The sequence below is a fragment of the Microcaecilia unicolor genome, chromosome 6, assembly GCF_901765095.1.
Source record: "Microcaecilia unicolor chromosome 6, aMicUni1.1, whole genome shotgun sequence".
NCBI lineage: Eukaryota > Metazoa > Chordata > Amphibia > Gymnophiona > Siphonopidae > Microcaecilia > Microcaecilia unicolor.
The window spans coordinates 144,405,632-144,422,822 of NC_044036.1; the positions used below are offsets into that span (position 1 = coordinate 144,405,632).

General features: G+C 43.7%; 1 protein-coding gene across 1 annotated transcript in view; it reads right to left on the reverse strand.

The window, feature by feature from the left end:
- The window catches only part of LOC115472023 (serine/threonine-protein phosphatase 4 regulatory subunit 2-like), a 47,963-nt gene extending 32,920 nt beyond the window's left edge, over window positions 1-15,043 (reverse strand). Inside the window, exons 1-2 of the mRNA XM_030206055.1 lie at window positions 14,919-15,043; window positions 14,376-14,457 (exon numbers count right to left, since the gene is read on the reverse strand). Coding sequence (XP_030061915.1) covers window positions 14,376-14,457; window positions 14,919-14,952 — 116 coding nt within the window. The 5' untranslated portion in view covers window positions 14,953-15,043. The remainder of the gene's footprint in view (window positions 1-14,375; window positions 14,458-14,918) is intronic.
- Between the last annotated feature and the right edge of the window lie 2,148 nt (window positions 15,044-17,191).

Here is a 17,191-nt window from a genome sequence, read left to right on the forward strand (position 1 = left end):
AAAACAATCTTTCACCAAAAGAGGCAACAATATTAAGTGCTCAAAAGTAAGAAATTGGGGGTGTTTTAAATTAATCAGGGCCCCTTTTACAAAGCAGTGGTAAGTCCAATGTGGGCTTACTGTTCGCTAAAAAGTACCACCGCCAGGCTACCACAGCAGCCCAGCAGTAGTTCCCACCCCCAGTACGCCGTCATATCCAGCACTACAAAAGGAGAAATTAGTCCTTACCTGCTAATTTGCTTTCCTTTAGTCCCTCCGGACCGGACCAGGATTGGACTCTTGGATTGTGCTCGCCTACCAGCAGGTGGAGACTGAGAAAAACTTGTGACTCTGGAGAGCCAATAAGAGCCCTGGTCATGTGACCCTAGCCTCAGTATTTGACTAACCAAGCAGAAAGAGAGAAACCTTCTGTGCCGTATGGAATCCTAGCAGCCACAAATTCCTCGACAAAGCCGAGTACTAGAGCTCACCAGCAACTCTCACCAGAGAAGTGGTATGGCTCACTTGTATTATAGCTCACCAGCAACTCTCACCAGAGAAGTGGTATGGCTCACTTGTATTATAGCTCACCAGCAACTCTCACCAGAGAAGTGGTATGGCTCACTTGTATTATAGCTCACCAGCAACTCTCACCAGAGAAGTGGTATGGGCCACTCATATTGTAGCTCACCAGCACTAGAGAAGAGGTATAGCCCACTTGTAGTATAGGTCACCAGCAACTGTCCCCAGCGAAATGGTATAGGCCACTTGTATCATACTTCACCCACAGCTCCCACCAGTGAAGAGGTATGACTCACTTGGCTCACTTGAAGTATAGGTCACCAGCAACTCTCACCAGAGAAGTGGTATGGCCCACTTGTATAATAGCTCACCAGCAACTCTCACCAGAGAAGTGGTATGGCTCACTCATATTGTAGCACACCAGCACTAGAGAAGAGGTATAGCCCACTTGTAGTATAGGTCACCAGCAACTGTCCCCAGCGAAGTGGTATAGGCCACTTGTATCATACTTCACCCACAGCTCCCACCAGAGAAGAGGTATGACTCACTTGGCTCACTTGAAGTATAGGTCACCAACAACTCCCACCAGAGAAGCGGTAAGGTCCCCTTAAAGTTGTATAGATACATACATACATACGTACACATATATAGCAGCAACGGAACCCACCCGCAACTCCAACTAGAGATGTGGCATGGGTCACTGAAAATACTAAATATACAAGCTTGTTATTGTTGTTATTTTTTTTTTTAATTATCTATTTATTTATTTATGTTACTATTCCGCTGAAAAAATGACAAAACATGGGAGGGGCCTGGTCCGGTCCGGAGAGACTAAAGGAAAGCAAATTAGCAGGTAAGGTCTAATTTCTCCTTCCTTAGCGTCCCTCCGGACCGGACCAGGATTGGACTCTTGGGAAGTACCAAAGCAGTAATCTTACGGGAGGGACTGACATTGAGAACGCGGAAGAGTACCTGAAAACAGACTAGGATGAATACAAAGCCGAAAGCTTGAAGATCTAAGAGCCGCCACCAAACCAAATAGGATGACTACAAAACAAACAAAAAAAACCTACAAGTCCAAGCGACGATGACTATTGTCCCCTACCTACCGCAGTAGCTGTGCAGCGTGAAGGACAGGGAAACTCTAGAAAGAGAAAAAACTGCTGAAAGAAAGATTGCAAAGCTAAAGGCAGAGCCGCCTCGAAACAAAAAATCTGCCAAGAATCCACCTCAGCTGAGAAAAATGGCAACAGGAATACTGAACTACCACTCCTACAGATATCCTAGCCGACCTAATAGCAGATTGGAAGAAAGAAAAAACTGACAGAGACAAAGTACCTGATCACCTGAAACTAAAAAAGTGAAAATAAGAGTACAATTAAATAAATTATCATAGCCGAAAATGCTATGCAGAAGAAGAAAGCACCTAAATCCCTGCCGCCAAGCTGACTAAAGGTACAAATAAAGTGCCAGCCGCTGCAGTTACAGAATATGGAGAAAACATATCTCAGAGCGCAATTGAAATGAGATAGAACAATCATCTGTAGCTGCTGCCTCTGCAAGCAGATCACCTGAAATTCTTGCCGCAAACACCAATTAGAGGAAACGTGAATAAATGAAATGAAATGTAGACACTTGTTAATACCCTCATTAATACCTCTTATCATACTGAATTCCATAAACCACTACACAGTTCTAGGAATAACATGTATAGAAAGATTGTCCGTTTAGGAATCTAGGCAGGTGCCCTTTGGGCTCGATGGGACATTTGACCTTTTCAGAGTGTGGTAATACACATGTACCTATGTAGAAAAATTGTCCACTGTCTATATTCTCGAGACATACCTACAGAGAGGATGCTCAATCTCAACCAGCAGACCAGAGTGCTGCAGTCTAAAGACTACAAAGGCAACTGAGGGATTCCATCCGAGAAAAATAACCAGATAGGAGAGAATATATGAGAGGTGAGAGAATATCAGAGAGATGTAAAGAAAGTCATACCCCAAGAGAAAATATCGAGGAAAAAGATAGAGAAGAAGAAGACCGTAAGATCCCTGCTGCCAGAGGACATGTACTCCTGCCATTGTCTTTGCAGCAAGAGACTAAGCGAAGCATACGTGAGGTCAAAGCGACAACAAAAAATTGTAGAAGAGGGACATCCCATTAAGGTACTATCCGCTGACAAAGCCCAGAAGATGCAAGTCTCTTCCCCTGAAAGAAGAATGAAATCCAAGAGAAGAAATACACACAATGCGTTTTTTGTTTTTTTTTTAATCCAACCACATGCCATGTGAAGAGTAGATTCTTCATTGTACTTTGACAAATGACCTAAGCTACTGTTAAGGCATTGTCCGTCAGACTCTCATCACCTCGCTATCCAGTAGGGAAAGAAAAAACACTCTCCCAGAGTTAGACAAATATTCCCATGTCCTTGACATTGAAGAAGTGAAAAGCTGTCAAAGGAGACTACTGAGACTCGAAATATAATGAAGAAAAATTCCTTCTTGGGCGCTAGAAACAGAAAGTGGGATGCATGTAGAGAAGACAGAATACTCTGTTCCAGCTTGACTAAACAAAGAGAGAAAAGCAGAGATATGTAATGAAATCTAATGAGATCGCATGAGAAATCAAAGGAGAGAAGAAATGATAAACCTAGCAACATTCACCACCCAACCTAGATGTCAGCAGAAAAATGCACCTCCCTGTGCGTGACATGACAACTCTGCCAATAAGACGTTCTGTCATGAACCGGTCGTCCAGGAAAGGATGAAACGAGGAGCCCTTGTTTCATGAGCGCCGCTACGAAACAGCAGGGCATTAAAATTGGTAATGTGGACCTTGTCATCATCCTCGCATCATGGTCTTTTCTCCTGCCATAGTGAGATATACGGACCCACACCCAATAGAGATGAATGTGGTAATTACAACCTGTATTGGGCCCAACGTAGTGATGGCAAAAATGCCCAGGAAGTGAAAACAAAATCCCCTTCCAAATGAAAAGAAGCTCTGGAGTGAGAGAGCAGAGCACGAAAAGGAAAAATATTATAAACGGAAAAAAGGTGGTGAATTTGTGCCATAGCCTTTCTGGTGAAGGCGGAGAATACAAGACTGTATCTGACTGTAAGAAAGTATGAGACTGTATCTGACTCCAAGAAAGCTTGAGACAAGAACATAAGGTCTGTAAGCAAGAGAAAAAGATAGTAGATGCTATGAAAGGGCAAACTGGACAAAAAACCAGAATGTGTACAATCTGTCAATGCTATATTTATTGCAGACTTGAGTGAAGGTCCAGATAAACTGCCAGCCGCTGCAGTTACACAATATACCCTTGAAACTCATATGATATCAGAAGAAACATCCAAGATCCTATGCCACACTAAAAGTATATTTTCTTTGCCACTTAATGACTCCAAAGGTCCTTATGCAATACTAAATGTATAATCTCCTATATATTTTCATCATGCATGATGAAATGGAACATGGGATACAACTGCAACAAAAAATAAATAAATATCCCCAAGCGCTTGACGCCAATTCACGGGAAACTGAATTGAACAAAATGTATAAATGATTTGTTTTCTATAGAATGTTTGAACGTTTAGGAATCTTACCAGACACCCTTGGCCTGGATTGACCGCTTTCGTAGCTAGGAAGCTGGACTCGATGGACTCTAGGCCCTTTTCCAGTGTGGCAGTACTACTATACATTTTATATATATATATATATATATACACACACAGTGCTTTTTTTTGTAGAAAAAAAGGTGCCGGTACTCATTGTGGGCGGGGTCACCACACATGGCACCGCCCCTATTATAGCCACACCCACATTAGCCACACCCCTTATACCAGCCATGGCGCATATAAACAGACATCATTGAAAATATTATACTAGTATAGGAGAAAAAATAATGTGATTTTTTTTCATTATAAATAATTTCTGTAAGCTCTTACAGCTCCAGTATACCCAGTGCAAAATAAGACAAATTCCAAACACTAAAATGAAAATAAAATGATTTTTTCTACCTTTGTTGTCTGGTGACTTTGTTTTTCTATCCATATTGGTCCCAGTCTCTGATTCTGCTGCTCTCTATCTGTTCTCTTAACTCCGTTTCCAGGGCTTCCTTTCCATTTATTTCTTTACTTTCCTCCTTTCTTCTTCTTTTGTTGCCCTGCATCCATAAGTAAAAGCTGGGTCCTCCTCCATGGAATTGACTGGAGGAGGTATAACATGGATCCAGCTTTTGCCTATTTTCTCCATCCATGTGCAGTTTTTCTCCTCTTCCCTTTCCCTCATCTCCATCCATGCGCATCTTCTTTTTTCTTTCCTCCCCTCCATTCATGTCCAGCACTTCTCCTCTCTCTTCCCCTCCATCCATGTCCAGCATTTCTCATCTCTCTTCCCTCCTCTATATCCACATAAAGCAATAATTCTCTCTCCCCTCTCCTCCATCCAAGTCAGCATTTCTCCTCTCTCCTAGCCAACTCCTCCATCCATGTCCAGCAATTCTCCTCTATCTCCTGCTCTCCTCTCCATCCATTTCTAGCATTTCTCCTCTCTCTCCTCCATGTCCAGCAATTCTCTCTTCCCTGTCCAGCGATTCTCCTCTCTCCCCTCCATGTCCAGCAATTCTCTCTTCCCTGTCCTCCCCTCCCCATCCAGCGATTCTCCTCTCTCCCCTCCATGTCCAGCAATTCTATCTTCCCTGCCCTCCCCTCCATGATCAGCAATTATCTCATCCCTGCCCTCCCATCAATGTCCAGCAATTCTCTCTCCCTTGCCCTTCCCTCCCATCCCATCCTATGTCCAGCAATTCTCTCCCTTGCCCTTCCCTCCCATCCCATGTCCAGCAATTCTCTCTCCCCTGCCCTTCCCTCCCATGTCCAGCAATTCTCTCTCCCCTGCCCTTCCCATGTCCAGCAATTCTCTCTCCCTTGCCCTTCCCTCCCAGCCCATCCAATGTCCAGCAATTCTCTCTCCCCTGCCCTTCCCATGTCCAGCAATTCTCTCTCCCCTGCCCTTCCCTCCCATCCCATGTCCAATTCTCTCTCCCCTGCCCTTCCCATGTCCAGCAATTCTCTCTCCCTTGCCCTTCCCTCCCATCCCATGTCCAGCAATTCTCTCTCCCCTGCCCTTCCCATGTCCAGCAATTCTCTCTCCCCTGCCCTTCCCTCCCATCCCATTGATTTCAAGCAATTCTCTCTCCCCTGCCCTTCCCTCCCATGTCCAGCAATTCTCTCTCCCCTGCCCTTCCCTCCCATCCCATGTCCAATTCTCTCTCCCCTGCCCTTCCCATGTCCAGCAATTCTCTCTCCCCTGCCCTTCCCTCCCATCCCATGTCCAGCAATTCTCTCTCCCCTGCCCTTCCCTCCCATTATTTCCAGCGATTCTCCACCTCTCCCCTGCCCTCCCATCGACGTGCAGCGATTTTTCCGTCCCTCCCCTGCCCTCACCTCTCCCAATATCCAGCGATTCTTCGTCCCCCAGGGTCCTCCTTCACTGCCTGCCAGCCAGCGTCGGACTCAGAAGCGAACGGTGCAGGCAGCAATTGGCTGGCAGCGTCGTAGCTTCCCTCTGCAAGTCCCGCCTACAACTTCCTGTTTACGCATAGGCGGGACTTGCAGAGGGAAGCTACAACGCTGCCAGCCAATCGCTGCCTGCACCGTTCGCTTCTGAGTCCGACTGGCTGGCAGGCAGTGGACCCTGGGGAACGAAGAATCGCTGGATATGAGAGAGGTGAGGGCAGGGGAGGGACGGAAAAATCGCTGCACGTCGATGGGAGGGCAGGAGAGAGGCAGAGAATCGCTGGAAGTAATGGGAGGGGAGGGGAGGAGAAAAAGATGCCGGTACGCCGTACCGTTGCGTACCGGCACAAAAAAAGCACTGTATATACATATATATACACACACAGACATCTTACAGAAATAGCTCTGAAAAAACAATTGCACCACACTGCAGCTTTTTTTTTTTATAGAAAGTGCAGCTAAATGAATGCCTGACTGCCACCATGCCTAAGGAAAAATTTAGGATACCTGAGATGAGAAAAAGCAAACATACTAAGAAGGAAATCCTCCCTGTGCACTAGCTACGCACCGCCAAAAGGCAAACAGACTGTCCAAATGCAGTCTGTTTCGCCTGTCCAATTTAGATTGCAAGCTCTGTCGAGCAGGGACTGTCTCTTCATGTTCATTTGTACAGCGCTGCGTAAGTAGTAGTAAACCAAAACATACAGTCATCCCCTATAGGGGCCACCTAAGAATAAAAGCATAAGGGACAATCAAAATATTATTTTTAACATATGAATAGCGGAACCAGACACACACAGCACCGAATACTTTACATAGAGAGAATAGGAACTGAAGCTGAAAGTCTTTAGAAGAAAAAGACCCCGAGGGAAACACCTCTCTGCTGCAAATCTCCAGACTATCCCAGAAACAATATCTCCGTCCTTCTACAGTCTCGAAACTAAAGCATAATAAAAGCAACGCTTCCGCGGAAATGAAACTGCCGCTGCATTCAAAAATGGTGTCCTATCGCGCCAAAAGTAAAAAAGAACGAGGATCGAAGAAGAAAAACATGGAGGACACGAAGGCAGAGATGACGGTGACGAAGCAGGAAATAGCAAAAACTTTAGCCTCTCCTCCGACGCTGATAAACAGCACGTCTCAACATGAGCTTTGTCGACAGATCGTCGGAGAGCGTGCCCACGCCTAAGCGATTCGTGCCTTTTTTTTTTTTTTTTTAAATGTAAGAAAACTGAGGAAAATAATTGTGAAGAAAAAAATCGCCCCTTTAAAGACACAGACGCTGAATAATTCGCTAGTATTAATATATAAATATATCTATATATCCATACATATATGTATACACACACACACACATGTATATACATATATATTTTAAAAGCTGAGCTAAGAAAGAGCTGACTGCCAGTAAAAGTCTGGAGAAGGAAAAAGCTTCTTGTCTTAATTTCGTTTTCTTTTAATTCCTTTAGAGTAACAAATGGCTGCCTATTAAAAATGGCCAAACAATACAGCCGAGCTAGAAAAGAACAGTGCTGAAGAGAAATAAAATAGCAGTCTGTTTTTGTTTTTTTAAACAACTGAGCTTGCTGGTTAAAAATGTGGGACTTTCCAGAGTGGCTGCCTCTCCCAGAGGCCTACACCTTGCTAAACAAAGGGTAGCCCTTCCCAGCTACGTATGGGAGATGAGGAGGAAGGGGGGAGGGACCCGGGGGCACCCCGAGTTTAACACCCCCAGAGGCTGTAAAAGAAAGAAAGGAAAAGAAATCCCTACCTGACCAGCGTCTAACAGAGAATTCCTAGGCACAGAAGAAGAGGTAGCATTGTTGTTCTTATTATTAACCTCTAAAAGAGAAAGAGAGAGACTAATGGGCTCGCTTCCTACCTGCTGGGAGACTGAGAAAATACTGAGGCTAGGGTCACATGACCAGGGCTCTTATTGGCTTTCCAGAGTCACAAGTTTTTCTCAGTCTCCACCTGCTGGTAGGCGAGCACAACCCAAGAGTCCAATCCTGGTCCGGTCCGGAGGGACGCTAAGGAAATATGCTTTACCATCACAATATCCTCTATATGATTAACTAGCTGTCCAATGGACCCACTCCCATTTACCTGGTTAAATCTCATCTCAAACTTTGATATCACTTCTTTTAATTAATCATAGTCTTTCAATGGGCTCAGTTCCTTCCTCTAAGAAACATTCAACAGTGCATCCCATTCTGAAAAATAGCCTCCCTTGATTCAACCCAACCATCCAACTACTGACCTGTCTCTAAGATTTGTTTCCTCTCTAACTGAAAAAATATTTTCACCAACTTCTTTCCCATATAGAACATTCATTGACACATCATCCTCACCAGGCAGGTTTTCAGCATTGGCTTCCCTTCTTGGTGAACACTTCACTCAATACCTGATCAAGGAAATATTGACCTTGTAATCTCAGACCTTTGAATAGCCTTCGATCAATGACCACTCCTTAAACAACTAGACGGCACTGGACTTGCAGGAATGGTACATAAACGGTTTACCCCTTTCCTACAAAGTTGAACTTTCTCTGTTAACTTCTCTGGAAAACCTTCCTACATATAGTCCTTATCTTGAGTACCCCAAGACTCACTCTTACCATTGCTCTTTAATATCTTTAAAGTCCTTTAGCCACCTTTCTCCAGTCATATAATATTATGCTTCTATCTACCCCCTTCTCCAGTCGTATAATATTATGCTTCTATCTATGTTATATGTATATCCAGGGCTGTGGAATCTGTACACCAAACTTTTGATGACTATTTTCATACTGTCTGACCCCCACTCCCTCCTATGTAGAGTAAGTCTAGCAGAAATTTAATTAGTTACAGAAACTTAGGATACTTCTTTATGTACAAAATTAGGACCAACAGACCACAAAATATACTTGAAGTCTTAAAGAAGCTGAGCAAAAAATATATATATAAGTATTAAATGATAAAAGTACCTTTTATTTTGAAGCTGGAGACAGAATCAGTAAAAATGTACTGACTACCTCCACAGTCATGTGTATATCTGTTGTAAGAATGTTCCTCCATGTATCCATTGCACCCTGCTGACATTTATCTTATTTGCCATATACAAATTAAATCAGCTCAGTAGAATAATTTCTGATGCTGTACATTATTCCTAATAGGATTAAATTTGCCTTCTGACTGTAATTGTACTTATTTGTAATTTTACTATTGTTATGGTGATAACATTTTAAGTTTTATGTCAAGTCTTGGGTAAAGTTCCTCATAAAGATAATCAATCAATAAGGCAGGCATGAATAGGCTTGACAGAAGATGGACTATGACAGCGTTGGAGCCAATACAACAGTAGGGATTGTAGCAGCAGCACAGGCAGCTAGATAGAGTTGGAATCGCACATGTGTTTGCCCTGCGAAGTGGTATCATGGATGCATAAAGTTTGGGAAGGAGGGCACTAAGTTACATGATCTAACCAATTTATTGTACTCCAAGACACTGGAGTAACTAGTACAGAGGTTCTTAACCTGTGGTTCCCATACTCCCAAGATGTGCAGGAAGAGGTCAAATAATGTGCGGAAAAGGGTCTTGAAATCTGAGACAATTTATTGAAGCATGCTAGACAGAGTGAAGGAAGTTAAGACAGATACTGGTAGCATAACTGTGTACTACTGTAATCTTCACAACATTTGATATAAGACATAAGCATCGCCACACTGGGACAGACCAAAGGTCCATCTAGCCCAGCACCCTGTCTCCCACAGTGGCCAATCCAGGTCACAATTACCCGACAAGATCCACGGAGCAAAGCATTTTGTACTGCTTGTCCCAGGAATAGTGGATTTTTCCCTACGTCCATTTAATAACATTCTATGGCCTTTTCCTTCAGGAAGCCGTCCAAACCTTTCTTAAACTCTGCTAAGCTAACCGCCTTAACCACATTCTCTGGCAACGAATTCCAGAGTCGAATTACGCGCTGAGTAAAGAAAAATTTTCTCTTATTTGTTTTAAACTTACTGCACTCCAGCTTCATCGCATGCCCCCTTGTCCTAGTATTTTTGGAAAGCGTAAACAGACGCTCCTTATCTATCTTTTCCACTCCACTCATTATTTTATATACCTCTATCATATTACCCCTCAGCCACCTTTTCTCCAAGCTGAAGAACCCCAACCGCTTTCGCCTATCCTCATAGGAAAGTCGTCCCATCCCCTTAATCATCTTTGTCGCCCTCCTCTGCACCTTTTCTAATTCCACTATATCTTTTTTGAGGTGCGGCGACAAGAACTAAACACAATACTCTAGGTGCAATCGCACCATGGACCGATACAGTGGCATTATAATGTCCTCATTTTTGTTTTCCGTCCCTTTCCTAATAATACCTAACATTCTATTTGCTTTCTTAGCCGCAGCAGCACACTGAGCAGAAGATTTCAACGTATCATCAATGATGACTCCCAGGTCCCTTTCTCCTTCCGTGACTCCTAACGCTGAACCTTGTATGACGTAGCAGATGCTACAGAAAAGAATAAAAGCGCAGACTTCTCTGAATAGTTTTGAAAATAGAATGTTAGGTATTATTAGAAAGGATTGGAAAACAAAAATAAGGATGTTATAATGCCTTTGTATCGCTCCATGGTGTGACCACACCTCGAATATTGTGTTCAATTCTGGTCACTGCATCTCAAAAAAGATATAGTGGAATTTGAAAAGGTAAAGAGAAGGGCAATGAAAATGATAAAGGGGATGAGACAACTTACCTATGAGGAAAGGCTAAAGTGGCTAGGGCTCTTCAGCTTGGAGAAAAGACGACTGAGGGGAGATATGATAAAGGTCTATAAAGTGAGTGGAGTGGAATGGGTAGACATGAATCGATTGTTTACTCCTTCCAAAAATACTAAGACTAGGGGGCAAGCAACCAAACTACAAAGTAGTAAATTTAAAACTAATCGAAAATTTTTCTTCACTCAATGTATAATTAAATTCTGGAATTCATTGCCAGAGAACGTGGTAAAAGCAGTTAGCTTAGTGGGTTTTTATAAAAGGTTTGTATGGCTTCCTAAAGGAAAAATCCATAGACCATTATTAAAATAGACTTGGGGAAAATCCACTGCTTATTTCTAGAATAAGAAGCATATAATGTATTGCACTTTTTTGGGATCTTGCCAGGTATTTGTGGCCTGGATTGGCCACTGCTGGAAACAGGATGTTGGGTTTAATGGGCCTTTGGTCTACTGCTACTACTATTTAGCATTTCTATAGCGCTACAAGGCGTACGCAGCGCTGCACAAACATAGAAGAAAGACAGTCCCTGCTCAAAGAGCTTACAATCTAATAGACAAAAAATAAATAAATAAAGTAAGCAAATGGCAGTATGGCAGTACTTATGTATTCATGTAGAACTGACAGCTGAGCAGACTATAAAGCTAATCTGAATTAGCTATCTGCATATTCCTTAACATTATATATATTGTTTTCAATTTTAAGATTTAACTGATGAACACAGATAATCTTTTTATATCAAGGGCAGTTTTAAAGTATTTACTGAACACTAAAAAATGCCTCTTCATTCAAACACTCTCTTCCATACCAACGGCTCCTTGGCTACATAAATACATCTGATTCAGCTCAAAAAGGTACCCAGCAATACCTGTTACCATGAACACGCTAAACTTTGCATCCTCAAAGAACCACTAATTAGCTAAAAAATAAGCACTTAAATTTATAAACACCTAAAAATAGAAACCCTAATTATAAGTGTGTATATACCCATCTCTATTCCAAATAGAAATCACTACACAATGCACATCACATCGTTAACTTCACAGTATCTTTCATTTTACAGGCTATCATTCCCAAATGTCACATTTAAGCAAATATGTAAGAGAAATTATGTCTTGATGGCATCTTACAATTCTGGTATTCAAAGTTACAACTTCAGCAACATCATAATTTATAATAAACTTTTACTTCAGACGGCAGCCTATTAATTGCCATCAATGCACAATTTGCCAGCTACTGATTCCTAGGAACAACACATTACATAAACATTTTCTCCGTCTATAGCTACAGGTATAAGGAAAAATCAAGGATCCCAGTTTCATATCTAGCACATAAAGCCACATTAACTCCCTGAAGTTTAGTAGAATAACTATCTTCACCTGAGAAGTCTTTTGTTGAAATAAATGTTCCCTTCTGACAGCAGGCAATAGAATTCTGAAGGTACTAGCAAGTCAAATGAGTTATTTTGCTTCATGCACATATATTATACAATAAACAATTATATAGTCGCTGCAGAAATAAATTTGGCAATTTAACATTTTTATCCAGGAACTTTTCTAGCAGTAATACCTAACAGACAAAAAAAAAAACACCCAAAAACAAATGAGACTGGAGAATTAGCAAAATCACTTTTAGAGAAGACACCATATTTTGATACCAAGGGGCAATCAAATTTACAATGACACATCCCACCAATCCCTTATCCCTATTCTAGGCTCCGATGCTAACTGCAGATTACAAATTCCTCCCCTTCCCAAGTCAGCTAGGCTGGCATGCTTAGATGGCAGCAGTATAGTCCCCAGACCATGTGATCACTGCATGGAAACAACACTTTAAAATGGTTAAGAGTCAGGGCCCATGGCTGGGAGATTCCACAAAGCACCAGGCTACACCAGAATAATCACATGTGAGCCAACAGAGTTTGTTGAGGGAGAAGGATAAATATTTAAAAAATGTGGGGTGGGGCAGGGGTAGTAGGTCTCCAGGTAGTACAAAGGAAGCCTAATGATACCAGACCCCAACCTAGTTCTGAGTGAACTGGTCAGAAAAGGAGGGAGAACTGAGATGTCAAAAAAAAAAAAAAGTGCTGAAAAAGTGGCACTTGCAAAAAAATGACAACCTTTATTTTTAAGCAGGCATAGGTGTGTGAATAATAAAAATAAAGAAAAACAGAAAATGTGCAGGGCTTGAAAAAAAACCCACCAAATATATAGACCATTATCTGTACTGTCTAGCTTCCTCTCAAAATGTTTTAAAGGCCACGATTTACAAAGATCATGTGCAATTACTACAAATCGCTAAAAGCTTTTGGCTCAGTGCACATAAACCTTACAATCCGAAACAAATATTCAAGCTGCCTTTCTTTGAGCCAGAGTTTTTCAACGAACGACACAAATGATGCAGCTGCTGCCTTTAGCGTGAACGACACAGGCTCGGCTGAATGCCTTTGGCACGGTAGGCCTCTGGAAGCAGGGACGGCCTAGCAGCAGCTGCTTACAACCGACTCGAAAACCGAATGACCGCGTCCCCCTTCCTGCCACTTGAGCCAACTAAAAGCAACGCCAGCCCGATCAAGAGAAAAATCACAGATCTGCTGGAAACTAACCTCCGAAGGGAGGTTAATGCAATTGAAAGAGCCATAAAGTGGAGCCGGTTTTATCTATACAATGAGATACTGAAGTCTCGCCTGCTAGTGAACCTATTCAAACACGGTTTCTGAAATATAGATCTATTACCATAGAACTAGAGAAACGTGCGTGCCCAGTGCTTTCCAACAAGTTTCCCCATTTCCTTTCCTAAATGGATTCAGCAGGAAGCACACTAAAAGCAAGAAGTAGTAGTAAGGCAGAAACTAGAGGTAAACATTAGTAACTCCTTCGGTACTTCTCACTTTTCCTGCACCAGCTTTCATACAGATTTAGCAAATGATGTCATACTGCAGGCAGGCCTTAAGAGAAATCTTCATGCATAGGCGTCACACAAATGTCTTTTTCTCCCTCCCGCCAAGCAAAGCCATAGAAAGCTGCCAACTCCCAACTACTACTACTACTACTAAAACATCAGTACAAAAAGTAAATACAAATCTCATATTTTCACTGTGCCAATCTAAATGGAACAGCCTGAGAATTCCCTTTTGTTTCCCCATGGCAACAAAAGCTCCCAGAGAAATGCAAAGCTACAGTTTAAGGATAACTACTTTGGAAAATCACGTTCCAATTTATTAAGAGCAATAAGAAGGCCCTCCAATTTTTCCCAGATTAATAGAGTTGACAACCAAGCAAATAAACTATACCACCAAAGTAATCCAAACTTCGGCCTCGGATGTTCTATTCCAGGCTGCAGCTACTAGATACACATGCAGTGTGTGTAGACACACATTTTTTTTTATGCATAGAAACTGCAATATAAAGTGATCGAGACTGATGCACAGTAGGTGAAATGAATGGATCAGGGAAGGAAGGGGAGGGGAGGAGGTAAAAGACGGGCATTAAATTACCAAATACATAACCCAGCATCGGATGTGGTGTGTGTCAAAGGCTACTTGTGAAAGGCCCCGACAAAATACACACATTAAAGACTCACATCGTCTCTCCGGTCTTTGCGACGTGACCAAGAAATTCATCCAACACAGGACACACTTCTTTCTTCCCCCTCTTCTCAAAATCTGGAAGAGAGACACAGGACACACACACACACAAGGAGTGAGAGTTTAGCAGAGCATAGGGACACCTGCTTTGGACAGTGAAATGGGGGGGGGGGGGGGGGGGCGGAGAGAGAGAGCAAATGAACTGAAACTTTGTATAAAGTCCTCCGAGGGTTCCGGCGGGGAGCGAGCGGAGCGTTGATCCGAGGGGCGAGAGGGCGGGTTAAGTTAAAGACATATCGTGAAGTGTTGAAAAGTTTGCAAAACGCTGCAGGCAGCGACTGCGGGACTTTGTGAATGGGATGAGCTGACGCCCTGGGAGCGCGAGTGGGGGAGACCCGGGAGTCGCCCACCCTCCTTCCATTCACACTCAGACCACGGGGCTCGGCGGCACACTCCCCTCCCCCGCCCCCGCTGTCTGCCCACCCGTCCCCTTCCCTGCCGGCACCCCGGCTCTCAGGGCGCCTCAGCCCAGCAGCCACCTTTCAAAGCCTCCTGAAGTCCGTCGACGTCCATGTCTCTTCCCAGGTGAGGAGCAGGGTGCGGGGCTATAGGGTTCGGTTTGTTCCTGGAGGGGGTAATGTCGCTTCCCCCCCCCCACCGCTTCCTTCTCCCTCCTCCCCCCCCCTACCAAAGCCCACAGGAAACGGGCAGCCCCGGGGCACCTCAGAGACAAAAATCAGCACTCCAACATGGCGCCCGTGACGTCACCCGCGCGGGGATGCTGGGGTAGGGAGAGGGCGGGCGGAGCGCGAGCGATCCCGGACGTGGTAGCGCGTGCGTGACACAGAAGGAGCGCAAGCACGGAAGGACGGACGAGGTTCGCCATTGGCTGCTTTGCTAACTGCTGGCGTATATGATTGATGGCCTGCCCTGGGTTGACTTTAGTTTCCGAGTAAAAATGTTGAAGGGTCGCGTGCAGCCGCGCTTCCATTGAAGAGTGGGATGGGGTGTTAATGAGATAGCAGAGAGTCGAAGGTTGTAGATTCATGGGGGGGGCCCAAAAGCTCAGCAGCTGGTCGTGCTTTCATCAGGGTTGACTTGGGCCTTTTTATGACTTTGGGACCCCAACTAGTTGCCGTCGTTGCATTCCGCTAAGGTAGGCCCTGTTGTCACCTGAATCTTTCTCATAAAGCCCTGTTTTTACCCTAGTGCAACCATCCACCTCTAGTTCTGATGTATAAAAGTATCCAGTCAATGTCTGTAGCCCATTTAAGACAAGGTCTCTAGGGTCGCCCGAAGTATTAAGGCAAGGCGGTTGGCTAGGGTGGCAGCTTCCAAAGAGCCATCAAAATGGTTGCTGCACCGGCACCCTACGAGAAGAAAAATACATTTTAAAGTGAGGGGGGGAATACAGATGTGGGAATGGGGGAGAGAGGACTGGAGAAAGAGATGACAGCCTATGGACAGAGGGGAGGAAGAGAGAGATAGTGGACAGTGGGATGGAGAGAGGGATTTTGGATCTGGAGTGGAAGGGAGGGAAGAAGAGATGCTGGCGAGGGAGGATGGGGGGGGGGTGAAGAAAGAGCAAGACCCAGGGGCAGATGCTGGATGGACAGTTCAAAGGAATGTTGGACTTGGGGACAGAAGGGATGGAATGAAGGAGGTAGGAAAGAGAGAGGGAAAGATGCTAGATCATTTGGGGAGGGCAGCAGAAAAGAGGGAGGGAGATATGCTGGACCACAGGGGGGGGGGGGGGGTGAGAGGGAAGACAGATGAGACAGGAAGATGTCAGGCTACAAGGGTGGGAAGAGAGAGTGAGAGGATATGCTGGTAATGGCAAAGCCATATGGTAGAGGCCAAGTTTGGGGGGGCGGCGGCGGCGGCAAGGAGATGAGTAAGAGGATGATAATGAGGGTAGAAATGTGGTAATGGAGAGTAGATGAAAGACAAGGAAATAGGACCTGAATGTAACTCATCTTGAGCTGCTACTGAAAAGGTGTGAGGAAATCCAAAATAAAAAGAGGCCGGGGAAGGAGTGGGATGGGAAATGGGAGAGCTAGGGTGTGGGAGGAGACCAAAAGTAAAAAGAAGGGTGAGAAAAATGGTGGAATTTGATTGGACAGAGAGACAGAAAAGGAAAAAAAAACCAAAGATCTAAAAGGGAAAGATCGATATGTCAGAGATCTATTGTATTGAGGGACTGGAACAAGACAGGAAAGAGGGAGAAAGACGAATGGACTTCAGCCACTGGAAGGAGAATTAGCAGAGATAGACAGGAAAGCAGAAAAGAGAAAGTGGGACTAACATGAGAGAAACATAAAATGTCCAGAAAACAAAGGTAGGAAACAGTTTTATTTTGAACGTATTAACTGGAATATGATAGCTTTGGGATATATGCATCACAGATGTCTTAGTATTATGTTCAGTATAAAAAGAAGTGTCTGTTTTTTAAAATGTTTCCATTGTTGTAGTTGTCTAGTTTAGTTTATTTCACTTCATATACCATCTTTCAAACAACTGGAACCAAGTAGATGCAGAGTTTAACTTCTTTGGGGTTTTCAGCTTAATTTTTGTCTTCATATTTCTGTTTCTAATTCGTGATGCTTTGTTCTTTATTTCATAAAGGTTTGTCTGTTTTTTTTGTGTATGAAGAAGTCATTTAAAGTTGTTTTATGTCTTGTAGTTATGGTGAGTGGGGAGATCGGGGAAGGCAGGGATTTGGAGAGGCCCCTCCTTAATTTCTGCTATGGGCCCCAGCATGTCTAGCACCAGCCCTGGATGGCTTCTAGGTTTCATGGCCCTTAGTACATTT